Source organism: Coregonus lavaretus (genome assembly GCF_964263955.1).
Source record: "Coregonus lavaretus genome assembly, chromosome: 1".
In the NCBI taxonomy this organism is placed as follows: Eukaryota; Metazoa; Chordata; class Actinopteri; order Salmoniformes; family Salmonidae; genus Coregonus; species Coregonus lavaretus.
Genome location: NC_139988.1, coordinates 29,200,364 through 29,217,567, shown reverse-complemented (window position 1 = coordinate 29,217,567; position 17,204 = coordinate 29,200,364). Strand labels below are relative to the sequence as shown.

At 44.5% G+C, this 17,204-nt stretch overlaps 1 protein-coding gene across 2 annotated transcripts in view; it reads right to left on the bottom strand.

Moving 5' to 3' along the window:
• Nucleotides 1-17,204, bottom strand: part of LOC311132573 (S-adenosylmethionine synthase-like) — a gene marked incomplete at its 3' end in the record, with an annotated part of 53,608 nt that overhangs the window by 6,312 nt on the left and 30,092 nt on the right. For both annotated transcript variants that reach the window (XM_084165832.1, XM_084165833.1), the window contains exons 2-4: nt 13,357-13,434; nt 12,735-12,857; nt 10,787-11,043 (exon numbers count right to left, since the gene is read on the bottom strand). In XM_084165832.1, coding sequence (XP_084021958.1) covers nt 10,787-11,043; nt 12,735-12,857; nt 13,357-13,434 — 458 coding nt within the window. The remainder of the gene's footprint in view (nt 1-10,786; nt 11,044-12,734; nt 12,858-13,356; nt 13,435-17,204) is intronic.

Sequence of the window (17,204 nt, the reverse complement as noted above, 5' to 3'; positions counted from 1 at the left end):
ATGCACTGTCAACTGTGGGACCTTATATAGACAGGTGTGTGCCTTTCCAATGTCCATGTCCAATTATTTGAATTTACCACAGGTGAACTCCAATCAAGTTATAGAAACATCTCAAGGATTATCAATGGAAACAGGATGCACCTGAGCTGAATTTCGAGTCTCATAGCAAAGGGTCTGAAGACTTATGTAAATAAGGTATTTCTGTTTTTTATTTTTAATACATTTGCAAAACTTTCTAAAAACCAGTTTTTGCTTTGTCATTATGGGGTATTGTGTGTAGATAAAAAAAAAAAAAAAAACATTTAACCCATTTTAGAATAAGGCTGTAACGTAACAAAGTGCTCTTCCAAGCGTTGTAGGTGAGCAGTCATCACTCGTGTGGGACACTTACTGATGTTGTTTTCTGTTAGTAACATGCACAGCTGAGTGAAGGGGGCATGGTTCACTTTTGAAAGACTTTCCAATAAGAATGGTTTCCTCTGAATCCACTGTTTCGGTCACTCATCTATAGAATGTTTTTGTATTTCCCATGCATGCTTGCGTTCAGTTCGTTCAGTTTCCCAAATATGTCTGTTACATAGGCAAGGAGACACATTTTATTTTCATTACACAGATATATATATATATTTTTTACATCCATTGTGAATGACAACAGTTCCTCTCTCAATGCGAAAAATCACTCCAACTCGAAACCACCAATGATTATTATTATTTTTTAAATCTATTTTAGAATAAGGCGTAATGTAACGTAACAAAATGTGGAAAAAGTCAAGGGGTCTGAATACTTTCCGAAGGCACTGTATATATAAATATACACATACATAAACATACATACGTATAATGTATTCTTTTCCACTAACCCTACCACCCCTCCCCTAATTGGAGTAAACTAATGAACAACAACACTTCAACTTCTACTTCCAGCTTATACATACTATGTACATTTTACGGACACAATCTATTTTACAATAGTTTCTTTTGTTTGTTTTTAGTCCTGTTCTTCCTCTACCCTCAACCTCTCCCATCTATTTCTGATGTCCATCCAGTTTGATTTCTATTTGCCATATATTTATAACTGTACTGTTTCACAAAAGTTCTGAACCTACAGTTGAAGTTGGAAGTTTACATACACTTAGGTTGGAGTCATTAAAACTAGTTTTTCAACCACTCCACAAATTTCTTGTTAACAAACTATAGTTTTGGCAAGTCGGTTAGGACATCTACTTTGTGCATGACACAAGTAATTTTTCCAACAATTGTTTACAGACAGATTATTTCATTTATAATTCACTCTATCACAATTCCAGTGGGTCAGAAGTTTACATACACTAAGTTGGCTGTGCCTTTAAACAGCTTGGAAAATTCCAGAAAATGATGTCATGGTTTTAGAAGCTTCTGATAGGCTAATTGACATAATTTGAGTCAATTGGAGGTGTACCTGTGGATGTATTTCAAGGCCTACCTTCAAACTCAGTGCCTCCTTTGCTTGACATCATGGGAAAATCAAAAGAAATCACGCAAGACCTCAGAAAGAAATTGTAGACCTCCACAAGTCTGGTTCCTACTTGGGAGCAATTTCCAAACGCCTGAAGGTACCACGTTCATCTGTACAAACAATAGTACGCAAGTATAAACACCATGGGACCATGCAGCCATCATACCGCTCAGGAAGGAGACGCGTTCTGTCTCCTAGAGATGAACATACTTTGGTGCGAAAAGTGCAAATCAATCCCAGAACAACAGCAAAGGACCTTGAGAAGATGCTGGAGGAAACAGGTACAGAGGTATCTATATCCACAGTAAAATGAGTCCTATATCGACATAACCTGAAAGGCCGCTCAGCAAGGAAGAAGCCACTGCTCCAAAACAGCCATAAAAAAGCCAGACTACGGTTTGCAACTGCACATGGGGACAAAGATCGTGCTTTTTGGAGAAATGTCCTCTGGTCTGATGAAACAGAAATAGAACTGTTTGGCCATAATGACCATCGTTATGTTATGAAAAAGGGGGTGGCTTGCAAGCCGAAGAACACCATCCCAACTGTGAAGCACGGGGTGTCACGGTTTCGGCCGAGGCTGCCTCTCTTCCTTGCTCGGGCAGGCTTCGGCGTTCGTCGTCTCCGGAATACTAGCTGCCACCGTTGCATGTTTCTATGTTCGTTTGCTTTTGTCTGATTGTTGTTACACCTGTTATTGTTTAGTGTAATTAGTGTCCTATAAGTTCTCGTTGTGTTTGTCTAGTGTTGTGTGTGATTGTTTTCACTGTCGTGCGCTTAGCTTTTGTATGTACAGTTTGCTCGGTTGAGCTGCTCTCCATTCTGTGTTTTTGGAGTATTTTGTCGCACGTATTTTGTGCGCCCGCTTTATTTCGCCTGTGTGCGGAGTTTCTCGCCTCAGGGCATTTGTTTTCGTGCTGTGTTTTGTTGCCAAACAACTAAAGTCTTTTGGACTTACTTTGTGCGTCCTGCGCCTGATTCCACCACCACACCCACCTACAGCTACACTGACAGAATCACACACCATACTCGATGGAGTCAGCAGGAGCCGCAGCAGCACAGGCGACGTTGGAGGACAGGATCCGCGAACAAAATGACCAGATCCTGCGGATGGGGTCCGCACTGCAGGAGGTGATCACCACCATCCGAGGCTGGGAGACCCGAGGGACTCCTCCACCGCCATCCTCCCTGCCCGCACCATCGGCAGGTCAGCCCAATCCCGCTCCGGAACCCAGAGGAGTTCGGCTCTCGCTCCCGAGGGCCTACGATGGGACCGCGGCCGGGTGTCAGGGATTCCTTCTCCAGGTGGAGCTTTACCTGGCCACCATGCACCCGGCGCCCTCAGGACACGAGAGCGTGTCCGCCCTGATCTCCTGCCTTTCCGGGAAGGCGTTGGAATGGGCCAACGCAGAGTGGAGGAGAATCGACGCGAACACCATCACCTACGACAAGTTCTCCCGCCGCTTCAGGGCGGTGTTTGACCATCCCCCGGAGGGGAAAGCGGCGGGGGAGCGTCTGGTCTGCCTCCGGCAGGGGAAGAGGAGTGCCCAGGAGTTCGCCTTGGAATTCCATACTCTAGCGGCGGATGCAGGGTGGAATGAGCGGGCTCTCATCGATCACTACCGATGTAGTCTACGCGAGGACGTCCGTAGGGAGCTGGCCTGTAGGGACACCAGCCTCTCGTTCGACCAGTTGGTCGACATGTCCATCAGGCTGGATACCCTGCTAGCTACCCGCGGACGTCCCGAGGGGGGTCCGTCCATTTCACCCTCCAGCGCCTCCGAGCCGTGCCCCATGGAGCTCGGGGGCGCTGGCGCTAGAGAGAGGAGGGGTCGGCTTACGAGGGGGTCCATCTCCTGCACCAACTGTGGTCGGGGAGGACACACCGCGGCTAGGTGCTGGGGATGGCCTCCTAGGGGAGAGGACGACAGGTCCCGCACTGGGGAGTCCTTCCAGGTGAGTAGGCGCCCCACTCACCCAGAGCTCTCTGTTGCACATTTCTGTATACCTGTGCGTTTTCCACAGGTAGCACCTCATTCCCAGCATAAGGCGCTGGTAGATTCAGGCGCGGCTGGGAATTTTGTTGATAAGAAGTTTTGCTTAGCCTTAGGGATTCCCCTTCTCCCTGTTGACGTTCCCTTCCCCGTTCATGCCCTAGATAGCCGTCCGTTGGGTGCGGGCTTGATCAGGGAGGTCACTGCGCCACTTAGGATGTGTGCGCAGGGGGGTCATCAGGAGATGATCCAGCTATTTCTGATCGACTCGCCTGCGTATCCGGTGGTGCTGGGCATGCCCTGGTTGAGTACCCATAACCCATCTATTTCGTGGCAGGAGAGGGCTCTGATGGAGTGGTCTGCCCAGTGTGTGGGTCGATGTTTAGGCGTTTCCGTAGGGGCTACCTCGGTGGAGAGTCCAAACCAGGTGCCCGCATTGCACGTTCCCCCTGAGTATGGGGATTTGGCTATTGTGTTCAGTAAGTCGAGGGCGACGCAGTTGCCTCCCCATAGGCAGGGAGATTGTGCGATAGACCTCCAGGCAGGAGCTGCGCTCCCACGGAGCCATGTGTATCCTCTGTCTCAGGAGGAGAAGAGAGCTATGGAGACGTACATAGACGAATCTCTGAGACAAGGATACATACGGCCCTCCACTTCCCCTGCGTCCTCGAGTTTCTTTTTTGTGAAGAAAAAGGATGGAGGATTACGCCCGTGCATTGATTACCGTGGTCTCAATCAGATCACGGTGAAGTACAGTTATCCACTCCCGCTGATTGCGACCATGACGGAGTCATTGCACGGGGCGCGTTTCTTCACTAAATTAGATCTCAGGAGCACGTACAACTTGGTGCGCATTAGGGGGGGCGATGAATGGAAGACAGCCTTTAGTACCACCTCGGGCCATTACGAGTATCTTGTCATGCCATACGGGTTGATGAACGCTCCTTCAGTTTTCCAATCCTTCGTGGATGAGATCTTCAGGGACATGCAGGGGCAGGGGGTGGTCGTGTACATCGATGACATTCTCGTGTACTCGCCTACCCGAGTCGAGCATGTGGCCCTGGTGCGCCGAGTGTTGCGGAGACTGTTGGAGCACGACCTGTATGTCAAGGCAGAGAAGTGTCTGTTCTTCCAGGAGTCTGTCTCCTTTTTGGGTTATCAGTTGTCTGCGTCAGGGGTGAAGATGGAGGTAGACCGGGTGTCAGCCGTGCGTAATTGGCAAACGCCAACCACTGTGAAGGAGGTGCAGCAGTTTTTGGGGTTTGCGAATTATTACCGGAGGTTTATCCGGGGTTTTGGACAGGTGGCAGCTCCCATAACGTCTCTTTTGAAGGGGGGTCCGGTGCGTCTGCAGTGGTCAGCCGAGGCGGACAGGGCGTTTGGGAGGCTGAAGGACCTGTTTACCTCGGCTCCGGTGCTGGCGCATCCGGATCCCTCTTTGCCATTTCAGGTAGAGGTGGACGCATCAGAGGCCGGGATAGGAGCCGTGCTGTCGCAACGGTCCGGCGCGCCACCTAAACTTCGCCCCTGTGCTTTTTATTCCAAGAAGCTCAGTCCGGCGGAGCGAAACTATGACGTGGGGGACAGGGAGCTGTTAGCCGTGGTACAGGCCCTAAAGGTGTGGAGGCACTGGCTTGAGGGGGCTCAACACCCTTTCCTCATTTTGACGGACCACCGTAACCTGGAGTACATCCGGGCAGCGAGGAGGCTGATTCCTCGCCAGGCGAGGTGGAATATGTTTTTGACCCGGTTCACATTTAAGATCACGTACATCCCTGGGTCACAGAACGGTAAGGCAGACGCACTGTCTCGGCGGTATGACACGGAGGTGAGGTCCGTGGAGCCCACTCCCATACTGCCGGAGTCGTGTCTGGTGGCACCGGTAGTGTGGGAGGTCGATGCTGAACTCGAGCGGGCGTTACGCACCGACCCTAGTCCACCTCAATGCCCGGAGGGTCGGAAGTACGTTCCGCTCGAGGTTCGGGATCGATTGATCTATTGGGCTCACACGTCACCCTCCTCTGGACACCCTGGTATCGGCCGGACAGTGCACTGTCTTAGTGCCAAGTACTGGTGGCCCACGTTGGCGAGGGATGTGAGGGTTTATGTTTCCTCCTGCTCGGTGTGCGCCCAGTGTAAGGCGCCTAGACATCTGCCTAGGGGTAAGTTACTACCCCTGCCCGTTCCACAACGACCATGGTCTCACCTCTCGGTGGATTTCCTCACTGACCTTCCTCCTTCACAGGGGAATACCACTATACTGGTCGTTGTGGACCGGTTTTCTAAGGCCTGTCGTTTGCTCCCTATGCCGGGCCTTCCTACTGCCCTGCAAACCGCCGAAGCACTATTCACCCATGTGTTCCGGCACTACGGGGTACCCGAGGATATTGTGTCTGATCGAGGTCCCCAATTTACCTCCAGAGTCTGGAGAGCTTTTATGGAGCGGTTGGGGGTCTCGGTGAGCCTCACCTCGGGTTACCACCCGGAGAGTAATGGGCAGGTGGAACGCGTGAACCAGGATGTGGGTAGGTTTCTTAGAACATACTACCAGGACCGGCAGGAGGAGTGGGCAAGGTACGTTCCCTGGGCCGAAATGGCCCAGAATTCCCTACGCCATTCCTCCACTAACCTAACCCCTTTCCAATGTGTGTTGGGTTACCAGCCGGTTCTGACACCTTGGCAGCAGAGCCAGATCGAGGCTCCTGCGGTGGATGAGTGGGCGCGGCGCTCGGAGGAGACATGGAACGCTGCACACGTCCACCTGCAGCGGGCCCTCCGTCGTCATAAGGCGAGCGCCGATCTCCACCGCAGTGAGGGACCGGTGTACGCACCTGGTGATCGAGTCTGGCTCTCTACCAGAAACCTGCCCCTCCGCCTGCCCTGTCGGAAACTGGGTCGGCGGTTTGTAGGGCCATTTAAAGTCCTGAGAAGGTTGAACGAGGTGTGTTACAAATTACAACTACCTGTTGAGTATAAAAGTATTAACCCCTCGTTCCATGTGTCTCTTCTCAGGCCGGTGGTAGCTGGCCCACTCCAAGAAAGTGAGATCAGGGAGACTCCTCCGCCCCCATTGGACATCGAGGGGGCACCGGCGTACTCCGTGCGGTCCATCTTGGATTCGAGACGTCGGATGGGGGGTCTCCAATATCTAGTGGAGTGGGAGGGGTACGGCCCGGAGGAACGGTGCTGGGTGCCGAGGAGAGACATTTTGGACCCGTCTCTCCTAACGGAATTCCATCGTGGGCACCCGACGCACCCTGCTCCGCGTCCTCCTGGTCGTCCCCGAGGCCGGAGTCGGCGCACGTCTGGAGCCGCGCGTCAAGGGGGGGGTACTGTCACGGTTTCGGCCGAGGCTGCCTCTCTTCCTTGCTCGGGCAGGCTTTGGCGTTCGTCGTCTCCGGAATACTAGCTGCCACCGTTGCATGTTTCTATGTTCGTTTGCTTTTGTCTGATTGTTGTTACACCTGTTATTGTTTAGTGTAATTAGTGTCCTATAAGTTCTCGTTGTGTTTGTCTAGTGTTGTGTGTGATTGTTTTCACTGTCGTGCGCTTAGCTTTTGTATGTACAGTTTGCTCGGTTGAGCTGCTCTCTATTCTGTGTTTTTGGAGTATTTTGTCGCACGTATTTTGTGCGCCCGCTTTATTTCGCCTGTGTGCGGAGTTTCTCGCCTCAGGGCATTTGTTTTCGTGCTGTGTTTTGTTGCCAAACAACTAAAGTCTTTTGGACTTACTTTGTGCGTCCTGCGCCTGATTCCACCACCACACCCACCTACAGCTACACTGACACGGGGGTGGCAGAATCATGCTGTGGGGGTGCTTTGCTGCAGGAGGGACTGGTGCACTTCACAAAATAGATGGCATCATGAGGAAGGAAAATTATGTGGATATATTGAAGCAACATCTCAAGACATCAGTCAGGAAGTTAAAGCTTGGTCGCAAATGGGTCTTCCAAATGGACAATGACCCCAAGCATACTTCCAAAGTTGTGGCAAAATGGCTTAAGGACAACAAAGTCAAGGTATTGGAGTGGCCACCACAAAGCCCTGACCTCAATCCTATAGAAAATTTGTGGGCAGAACTGAAAAAGTGTGTGAGTATAAGGAGGCCTACAAACCTGACTCAGTTACACCAGCTCTGTCAGGAGGAATAGGGAAAAATTTACCCAACTTATTGTGGGAAGCTTGTGGAACGCTTCCCGACTCGTTTGACCCAAGTTAAACAATTTAAAGGCAATGCTACCAAATACTAATTGAGTGTATGTAAACTTCTGACCCACTGGGAATGTGATGAAAGAAATTAAAGCATAAATAAATCATTCTCTCTACTATTATTCTGACATTTCACATTCTTAAAATAAAGTGGTGATCCTAACTGACCTAAGACAGGGAATTTTTACTAGGATTAAATGTCAGGAATTGTGAAAAACTGAGTTTAAATGTATTTGGCTAAGGTATTTGTAAACTTCCGACTTCAACTGTAAGTACAACTTTTGTATGACCCACGCTTTTAGTGAGAGGTCTAATGCTTTAATATTTAATAATTTCTGCCCTCCGAATTCATATTCATTATATAAATAGGCCCTTTTAATTTTGTCTGGCTTGCCATTCCAAATAAAATTGAATATCTTTTGCTCTTATAATTTAAAAAACAGGCCGCTAGGAGTAGGCAAGACCATAAGCAAATAGGTAAACTGGGATATGACTAAAGAGTTAATCAGGGAGATTTTTCCTTTCCATGGTAGGAAGATCTCATCTATTTTTGCTATCTTTCTATTAAAATGTATTGGAGTGAGATCATTTCTTTCTTTTTCGGGATATGTATACCGAGTATGTCCACATCACCGTCAGACCATTTTATAGGTAAACTATGCGGTAATGTAAAGGTTTTATTTTTTTGTGATCCAATACGTATTATAGTACATTTATCATAATTTGGTTGTAATCCAGAGGTTAAAAAAGTATCTAGATCCTCTATGAGGCTGTGGAGGGATCCAAATTGTGGATTTTTAAAGAAAATATGAATCATCACCTTTGTTTTTAAGCCCTGGATTTCTAACCCTTTGATATTATTGGTTGATCTGATTTTAACACCTAACAATTCGATGGCAATAATAAATAGATATGCCGATAGTGGACAACCTTGTTTTACTCCTCTTGACAGTTTAAAACTTTCTGCGAAGTAGCCATTATTTACTATTTTACACCTAGGGTTACTATACATAGCTTTAACACATTTTATAAGAGATTCTCCAAAATTGAAATATTGCAGGCATTTATATATAAACTCCAGTCGTACTTTATCAAAAGCCTTTTCAAAGTCAGCTATGAATACTAGGCCTGGTTTCCCAGATTTTTCATATTGTTCTATTGTTTCCAGTACTAGTAATATCCGACAATACCTTTTTAATTCTATGCGCTATGCATTTTGCTAGAATTTTTGCATCACAACACTGAAGGCCTCCAATTTTTTTAATGGACTGAATTTTTATATTTACCACTTGGATCCTGTTTCAGTAATAATAACCTTCTTGTTGAGTGTCTGATAATCTACCATTTATAGAGGAGTGGTTAACACATGCTAATAATGGTCCTCTGAGTATATCAAAAAAGGTTTGGTATACCTCCACTGGTATGCCATACAGCCCTGGAGTTTTCTCGGACTTAAAGGCTTTAATTGCATCAAGAAGTTCCTCCTCTGTAATTTGACCTTCACATGAGTCTTTCTGTACAGTTGTTAATTTTACATGATTAATAGAACAAAAATACACACAATTAGCTTCGGTTAGTGGCGATGGAGGAGACTGAAACAAAAACATATGCTTAAAGTACTTTACTTCCTCTTTCAAAATATTGTTTGGTGAATCATGGTTGACTCTGTCATTTGTAACAAGTTTCAGTAAATTCTTTTTGGTAGCATTTCTATGTTGAAGATGTAAAAAGAATTTGGTGCATTTATCCCCATATTCCATCCAGTTCCCTTAATTTTTTATAATATATTACACTTGGTCTTTCTTGAATAAGTTCCTCCATTTCTTTTTGTTTTTCCTCTAACTCATTCTGAGCCTCTATGGTAACGTTTTTATTGTTATCTATCTGTACTGTTAGTCCTTCCATTTCCTTTGTTAATATGGACTCTTTTGACCTAAATTGCTTTTGTTTTAGAGATGAGTACTGAATTTCATGGCCTCTAAAGGCACATTTAAAAGTGTCTCATACAATAAGGGGATCTGCTGTACCTATGTTATGTCGTAAAAAGTCAGTAATAAATTATTCTGTCCTAGTTAAAAACAGTTATCATCCGATAGGCTTTGATAACATTTCCAATATCCTCGCCACATGGAAATTCTGTAAGAGTAATATACATTGCAATTATTTGATGGTCCAACCGCATTTTGTCCCCTGTCAACACTTTTTAAACTTTTGGTGCCAGAGAGAATGACATAAGAAAGTAGTCAAGACGACTAGCTTGATTGAGCCTCCGCCATGTACAGTGCCTTGCAAAAGTATTCACTCCCCTTGGCATTTTTCCTATTTTGTTGCATTACAACCTGTAATTTAAATTTATTTTTATTTGGATTTCATGTAATTGACATACACAAAATAGTCCAAATTGGTGAAGTGAAATGAAAAAAATAACTTGTTTCAAAAGATTCAAAAAAATAAATAACGTAAAAGTGGTGCGTGCATATGTATTCACCCCCTTTGCTATGAATACCCTAAATAAGATCTGGTGCAACCAATTACCTTCAGAAGTCACATAATTAGTTAAACAATGTCCACCTGTGTACAATCTAAGTGTCACATGATCTGTCACATGATCTCAGTATATATACACACCTGTTCTGAAAGGCCCCTGAGTCTGCAACACCACTAAGCAAGGGGCACCACCAAGCAAGTGGCACCATGAAGACCAAGGAGCACTCCAAACAGGTCAGCGACAAAGTTGTGGAGAAGTACCGATCAGGGTTGGGTTATAAAAAAATTATATGGCACCACAACAAACCTGCCAAGAGAGGGCCACCCACCAAAACTCACGGACCAGGCAAGGAGGACATTAATCAGAGAGGCAACAAAGACACCAAAGATAACCCTGAAGGAGCTGCAAAGCTCCACAGCGGAGATTGGAGTATCTGTCCATAGGACCACTTTAAGCCATACACTCCACAGAGCTGGGCTTTACGGAAGAGTGGCCAGAAAAAAGCCATTGCTTAAAGAAAAAAATAAGCAAACATGTTTGGTGTTCGCCAAAAGCCATGTGGGAGACTCCCCAATCATATGGAAGAAGGTACTCTGTTCACCTGTGTTTTTGAGTCGGGGCGGAGCCAGGGGATGGTTCCGTTGCGTCTGAGTTCGGCCATCTTGGAATTGAGTTTGTGAGCCAGGACGATGGTGAGAGGCATGCACTCCTCTGTCTCATCTGTAGCGTAGCCAAACATCAGACCCTGGTCTCCAGCTCCCATATCCTCCTCTTTCCTGTCGATGTGGACACCCTGAGCGATGTCTGGACTCTGCTGCTCCAGAGCCACCAACACATTGCACGTTTTATAGTCAAAACCTGGGGAGAGAGAGAGGAGGGAGAAAGGTAGAGACATAAAGAGAGAGAGAGGGGGAGAGAGAGGAAGAGAAAGATGGAGGAAGAGAGAGACAGAGTGTCATGACATTATGCAATCTACATTATAGTATGTACACTGAACAAAAATATAAATGCAACATGCAACAATTTCAAAGATTTTACTTTGAGTTACAGTTCATATATGGAAATCAGTCAATTGAAATGAATTCATTAGGCCCTAATCTATGGATTTCACATGACTGGGAATACAGATATGCATCTATTAGTCACAGATACCTTAAAAAAAAGACAGGGGTGTGGATCAGAAAATCAGTCAGTATCTGGTGTGACCACCATTTTCCTCATGCAGTGCGACATCTCCTTTGCATAGAGTTGATCAGGCTGTTGATTGTGGCGTGTGGAATGTTGTCCCACTCCTCTTCAATGGCTGTGCGAAGTTGCTGGATATTGGCGGGAACTGGAACACGCTGTCATACACGTTGATCCAGAGCATCCCAAACATGCTCAATGGGTGACATGTCTGGTGAGTATGCAGGCCATGGAAGAACTGGGACATTTTCAGCTTCCAGGAATTGTGTACAGATCCTTACGACATAAGGCAGTGCATTGTCATGCTGAAACATGAGGTGATGGCGGCGGATGAATGGCATGACAATGGGCCTCAGGATTTTGTCACGGTATGTCTGTGCATTCAAATTGCCATTGATAAAATGCAATTGTGTTCTTTGTCCATAGCTTATGCCTGCCCATACCATAACCCCACCGCCACCATGGGGCACTCTGTTCACAACGTTGACATCAGCAAACCGCTCGCCACACGACGCCATCCACACCGTTTGCCATCTGCCCGGTACAGTTGAAACTGGGATTTTCCGTGAAGAGCACACTTCTCCAGCGTGCCAGTGGTCACCGAAGGTGAGCATTTGCCCACTGAAGTCGGTTACGACGCCGAACTGCAGTCAGGTCAAGAACCTGGTGAGGACGACGAAAACGCATATGAGCTTCCCTGAGACGGTTTCTGACAGTTTGTGCAGAAATTCTTAGATCATGCAAACCCATAGTTTCCTCAGCTGTTCGGGTGGCTGGTCTCAGATGATCCTGCAGGTGAAGAAGCTGGATGTGGAGGTGCTGGGCTGGCGTGGTTACACGTGATCTGTGGTTGTGAGGCCGGTTGGACGTACTGCCAAATTGTCTAAAACAACGTTGGAGGCGGCTTATGGTAGAGAAATTAACAGTCAATTCTCTGGCAACAGCTCTGATGAACATTCCTGTAGTCGGCATGCCAATTGCACGCTCCCTCAAAACTTGAGACATCTGTGGGATTGTGTTGTGTGACAAAACTGCACATTTTAGGTGCAGTTTTGTAATGTGCACCTGTGTAATGATCATGCTATTTAATCAGCTTCTTAATATGCCACACCTTTCAGGTGGATGGATTATCTTGGCAAAGAAGAAATGCTCACTAACAGGGATGTAAAGAAATTTGTGTACAACATTTGAGAGAAATAAGCTTTTTGTGCGTATGGAACATTTCGGGGATCTTTTATTTCAGCTCATGATACATGGGACCAACACTTTACATGTTGCGTTTATACTTTTGTTCAGTATATATAAAAACATCTGTTTCAATAGGAAACATATTGGTTTGAGTACAACAGAAGCCTGTTTCTCACCTTTGTCTGAGTTGTCGTAGCCGATGTGTTTGATAGCGTCTCTGACAACCTTCTGGTAGTCTACGTTGGCCCGGGATGTGATCTCTCCACACAGCAGCACCATGCCAGTCTTACACACCGTCTCTACACAGAGGGAAGACAACCGTTAACACTTTATATCTGTGTAAAAACAACCTATGACACTTTTATCTTTAGATCAGTGACATTCTATGTAAGTATGTCTCAGGTGTTGCGTAATTGATTAGTAAGGTATTTTGAACTTTTAGACCTCTATCTTGGGATAAAAAACAACAACAACAACAAATAGTTTTGAGTTCATAGTGGACATAGATAAGTGTAGAATGTACACTTGTGTCATTAGGTCAATATCCCAATTTGGGGTCAGTGGGCTTCTTATGTGTTGTGTCCCAACTGTTCTAACAAGCTTATTTTCTTGAGTTATTTCTTGGAAATTAAGAAGATTACGTAAGATAAAATCAAAGGGTTTGAGTTCAAACAAAGTAGAAAGAAGTGCTAGCTTTAGACAGAACAGTAGGAATAAAATATTTAAATGCTTTTGGGACATTTGGCTTTGTTTTCTTGTTCTGTGTGTTTCACTTAAATGTGTCCCCCTCTAACTCACCACAGGCAACCTTGGCATCTGGGTCCTGTTTCAGGTGAGCATCCAGGACAGCATCACTGATCTGGTCACAGATCTTGTCTGGAAAAGGACAGAAAGAGGACAATAATAAATGAAAAGAACAAAGGATATAAAGGGGAAACAAATAAATGAATGAGTCTTTGGAGTGATACCCGCCACCCGGCACATGGCTTTAATCAAAAGCACACCGAAACAAAGTGTATTTGAGCGTGATGCAAATTAATAATTTCCTCATGAACAGGATTGTACCCATTGAACTTGTGAAATCTTTAAAAAGTGTCACATTCCTTTTGCTGGGATAATCCCAAAGTACAAAATAACAGTATTTTTCACAACCGTTTTACACACCACACACAGTCAAATAGCCCTGTAGGAATGTACAGATGTAGGATATTAATTTGACCTGTATTGTCACAGCAAAATAATCCTGCAGCAACAGGATTTGAATGTTAAATCCATAACGTTTAGTCCCTTTTTGCACTAACACTTTTGACTCATCACATACACTGCTGCTACTGCTTATTATCTATCCTGTTGCCAAGTCACTTTAGCCCTACCTATATGTATGTATCTACCAGTGGCTGTCAGTGCCGTTCAATTTTCATGAGCATAGCCTTATTTCTATTACAGCATATTGGATTACTCTCATTCATATTCCATTCACCCAGTTCAATGTAACACCAATAGGTTTAGGCTACTACATGATACTCGAATTTTCCCTATACCCATCATGAGGTTGCTACAACCATAGCCTATGAATTAAAGTTTACAACGTAGGCACACACAGGTCGAGAGACAAATTTGAGGTGACAGACAGTGCCATTCAATACCGCCTTGCACACTCTTGCCTGCATCTAGATGATATAGGGTGTAATCATTAATCCAACAGTTGCAAACAAGAGTTTCTATTGGACAAATTCAGGTATGTTTATCCCCGTTTTGTTCCGTTTGCTTCCGTTTAAGAAACGGTTTTCAACAGAATCGGCAGAATGAATACACCCCTGAACACATAAACACAGTTCACTTTCATAGCAGCTATGTTGTAATCCTTCTCGCATCTATGCGCTGTCCTCCTCTCACCTCTTCCCTTCGCTTGTGGACTTCAATGCACAACACATCAGCTGTATGTGACCAGGTGAAAAAACCTTTCCAAGCGAAACCGCTGCACACAGTTGCCCTACATCGTTGTCACCATATTAGCTAAAGTAACATCATAGTCAGCACAGCTAATAGAACTAACGCATTAGTAAACCCGCAACAATCATGCAGTAACGTTCGTGTACGGTCAGTAAACAGTTACGCCGGCGGGCCCCGGTGGCAAAAAATTAGTAATACCAAAAGATTACCTTGACTTGGAAGAGTTCCAGTGTTGTGTTGGAAGGTCATAGCTAGCCAGCTAACATAGCATCCCTCTGTTTGAGCAGGGTGTTTCAGTAGGCTAATCTAGCTAGCTGCATTTCCTAGCTAAGTAAGTGAAAAAAAATTATGAAATCTCTCTCTCTCTATTTCTCTCTAGCTTCCCCCTTCATTTTGGAAGAAATTAATTTGTTCAAAACTGTTCAACTATTGTCTTTCTCTCGCTTTGAGTCAACTACTCACCATATTTTATACACTGCAGTGCTAGCTAGCTTTAGCTTATGCTTTCAGTACTAGATTAATTGTCTGATCCTTTGATTGGGTGGACAACATGTCAGTTCATGCTGCAAGAGCTCCGATAGGCTGGAGGACGTCCTCTGGAAGTTGTCATAATTACTGTGTAAGTCTATGGAAGAGGGTGAGAACCATGAGCCTCCTAGGTTTTGTATTGAAGTCAATGTACCCCATTTAAATTGTTGTGAAATTCACTGAGGAGGATGGTCCTCCCCTTCCTCCTCTGAGGAGCCTCCACTGTTATCTACCTCAATTACCTCGTACCCCTGCACATCGACTCGGTACTGGTACAAGTAATCATTACTCATTGTGTATTTATTCCCTCTGTTATTATTTTTCTATTATTTTTCACTGTTAGTCTACACCTATTGTTTACGAAGCTTGTGACAAAAAAATTTCATAAAATGATTAGATAAATGTTGCTTGATCTGTGGTTAGGTTATTAACTGCTCAAAATGAGGTTTCATGAAAAGTTAAATACTGTTAAAGGTTTAATACAGCATTCTGGGTAAAACTTAAGTAACTTACTGTGATTGTTTTAAATTAAAATGGTCAAAAAGAAACAAAAATAGCTTCTTAGCAAAGAGCAATTTCTCAAGTAATTTTTTTTCCAGAACTAAGGGTGGCAGGTAGCCTAGCGGTTAGAGTGTTGGGCCAGTATCCGCAAGGTCCCTGGTTTGAATTCCAGAGGTGACAAGGTGCCCTTGAGCAAGGCACTTAACCCTAATTGCTCCTGTAAGTCGCTCTGGATCAGAGTGTCTGCTTATTGACTAAAATGTAAAAATGACTGTCTGGGAGGGGAAACTAGCTGTTATTGGCAGAGAGGTTTGGAACTCTCTTTCTTATTGGTTTATTTGGGTGGTGTATCAATACACCCAGTCACTACAAAGATACAGGCGTCCTTCCTAACTCAGTTGACGGAGAGGAAAGAAACCGCTCAGGGATTTCACCAAGAGACCAATGGTGACTTTAAAACAGTTACAGAGTTTAATGGCTGTGATAGGAGAAAATGGAGGATGGATCAACACAATTGTAGTTACTCCACAATACTATTCTAATTGACAGAGGGAAAAGAAGGAAGCCTGTACAGAATAAAAATATTCCAAAACATGCATCCGATTTGCAACAAGGCACTAAAGTAATACAGCAAAACATTTGGCAAAGCAATTCACTTTTTGTCCTGAATACAAAGTGTTATGTTTGGGGCAAATCCAATACAACACATTACTGAGTACCACTCTCCATATTTTCAAGCATACTGGTGGCTGCATCATGTTATGGGTATGCTTGTAATTGTTAAGGACTCGGGGGGTTCAGGGTAAAAAAAATAAATGGAATGGAGCTAAGCACAGGCAAAATCCAAGAGGAAAACCTGGTTCAGTCTGAGATTTTTTCACATTTCAGCAGGACAATAACCTAAAACACAAGGCCAAATCTACACTAGAGTTGCTTACCAAGAAGACAGTGAATGTTCCTGAGTGACTGAGTTACAGTTTTGACCTAAATCTGTTTGAAAATCTATGGCAAGACTTGAAAATGGTTGTCTAGCAATTATCAACAACCAATTTGACAGAGCTTGAAGAATTTTGAAAATAATAATTGACAAATATTGTACTATCCAGGTGTGCAAAGCTCTTAGAGACTTACCCAGAAAGACTCACAGCAGTAATCGATGCGAAAGGTAATTCTAACTTGCATTGACTCAGGGGTGTGAATATTTATGTAAATTCAATATTTCTGTATTCAATTTTCAATAAATTTGCTAACATTTCTAAGAACATGTTTTCACTTTGTCATTATGGGGTATTGTGTGTAGATGGTTGAGCATTTATTTTAAATTCAGGCTGTAACACAACAAAATGTAGAATAAGTCAAGGGGTATGAATAATTTCTGAAGGCACTGTATCCTAGGCCTGGCAGGCAAAACTATGCAATACAGATGCAAATGCCCCAAAGTCATCATTATCTCACATTAATAATCTTAATCTAGAACTGAATCTTACCACTGTATTTCAAGCCCTGGTGTAAAGGCTACATACAGATGTAGGATCTTAATTTGAGCCAGTTTGCTACAGCACGAAAATAATCCTGCAGCAACAGGAAATGTGAATTGTTATGTGGATTATAATTAATGGAAATTTTTGTAGGGGTTGATAGATTTTTTGTTAGGGCAAATTAAG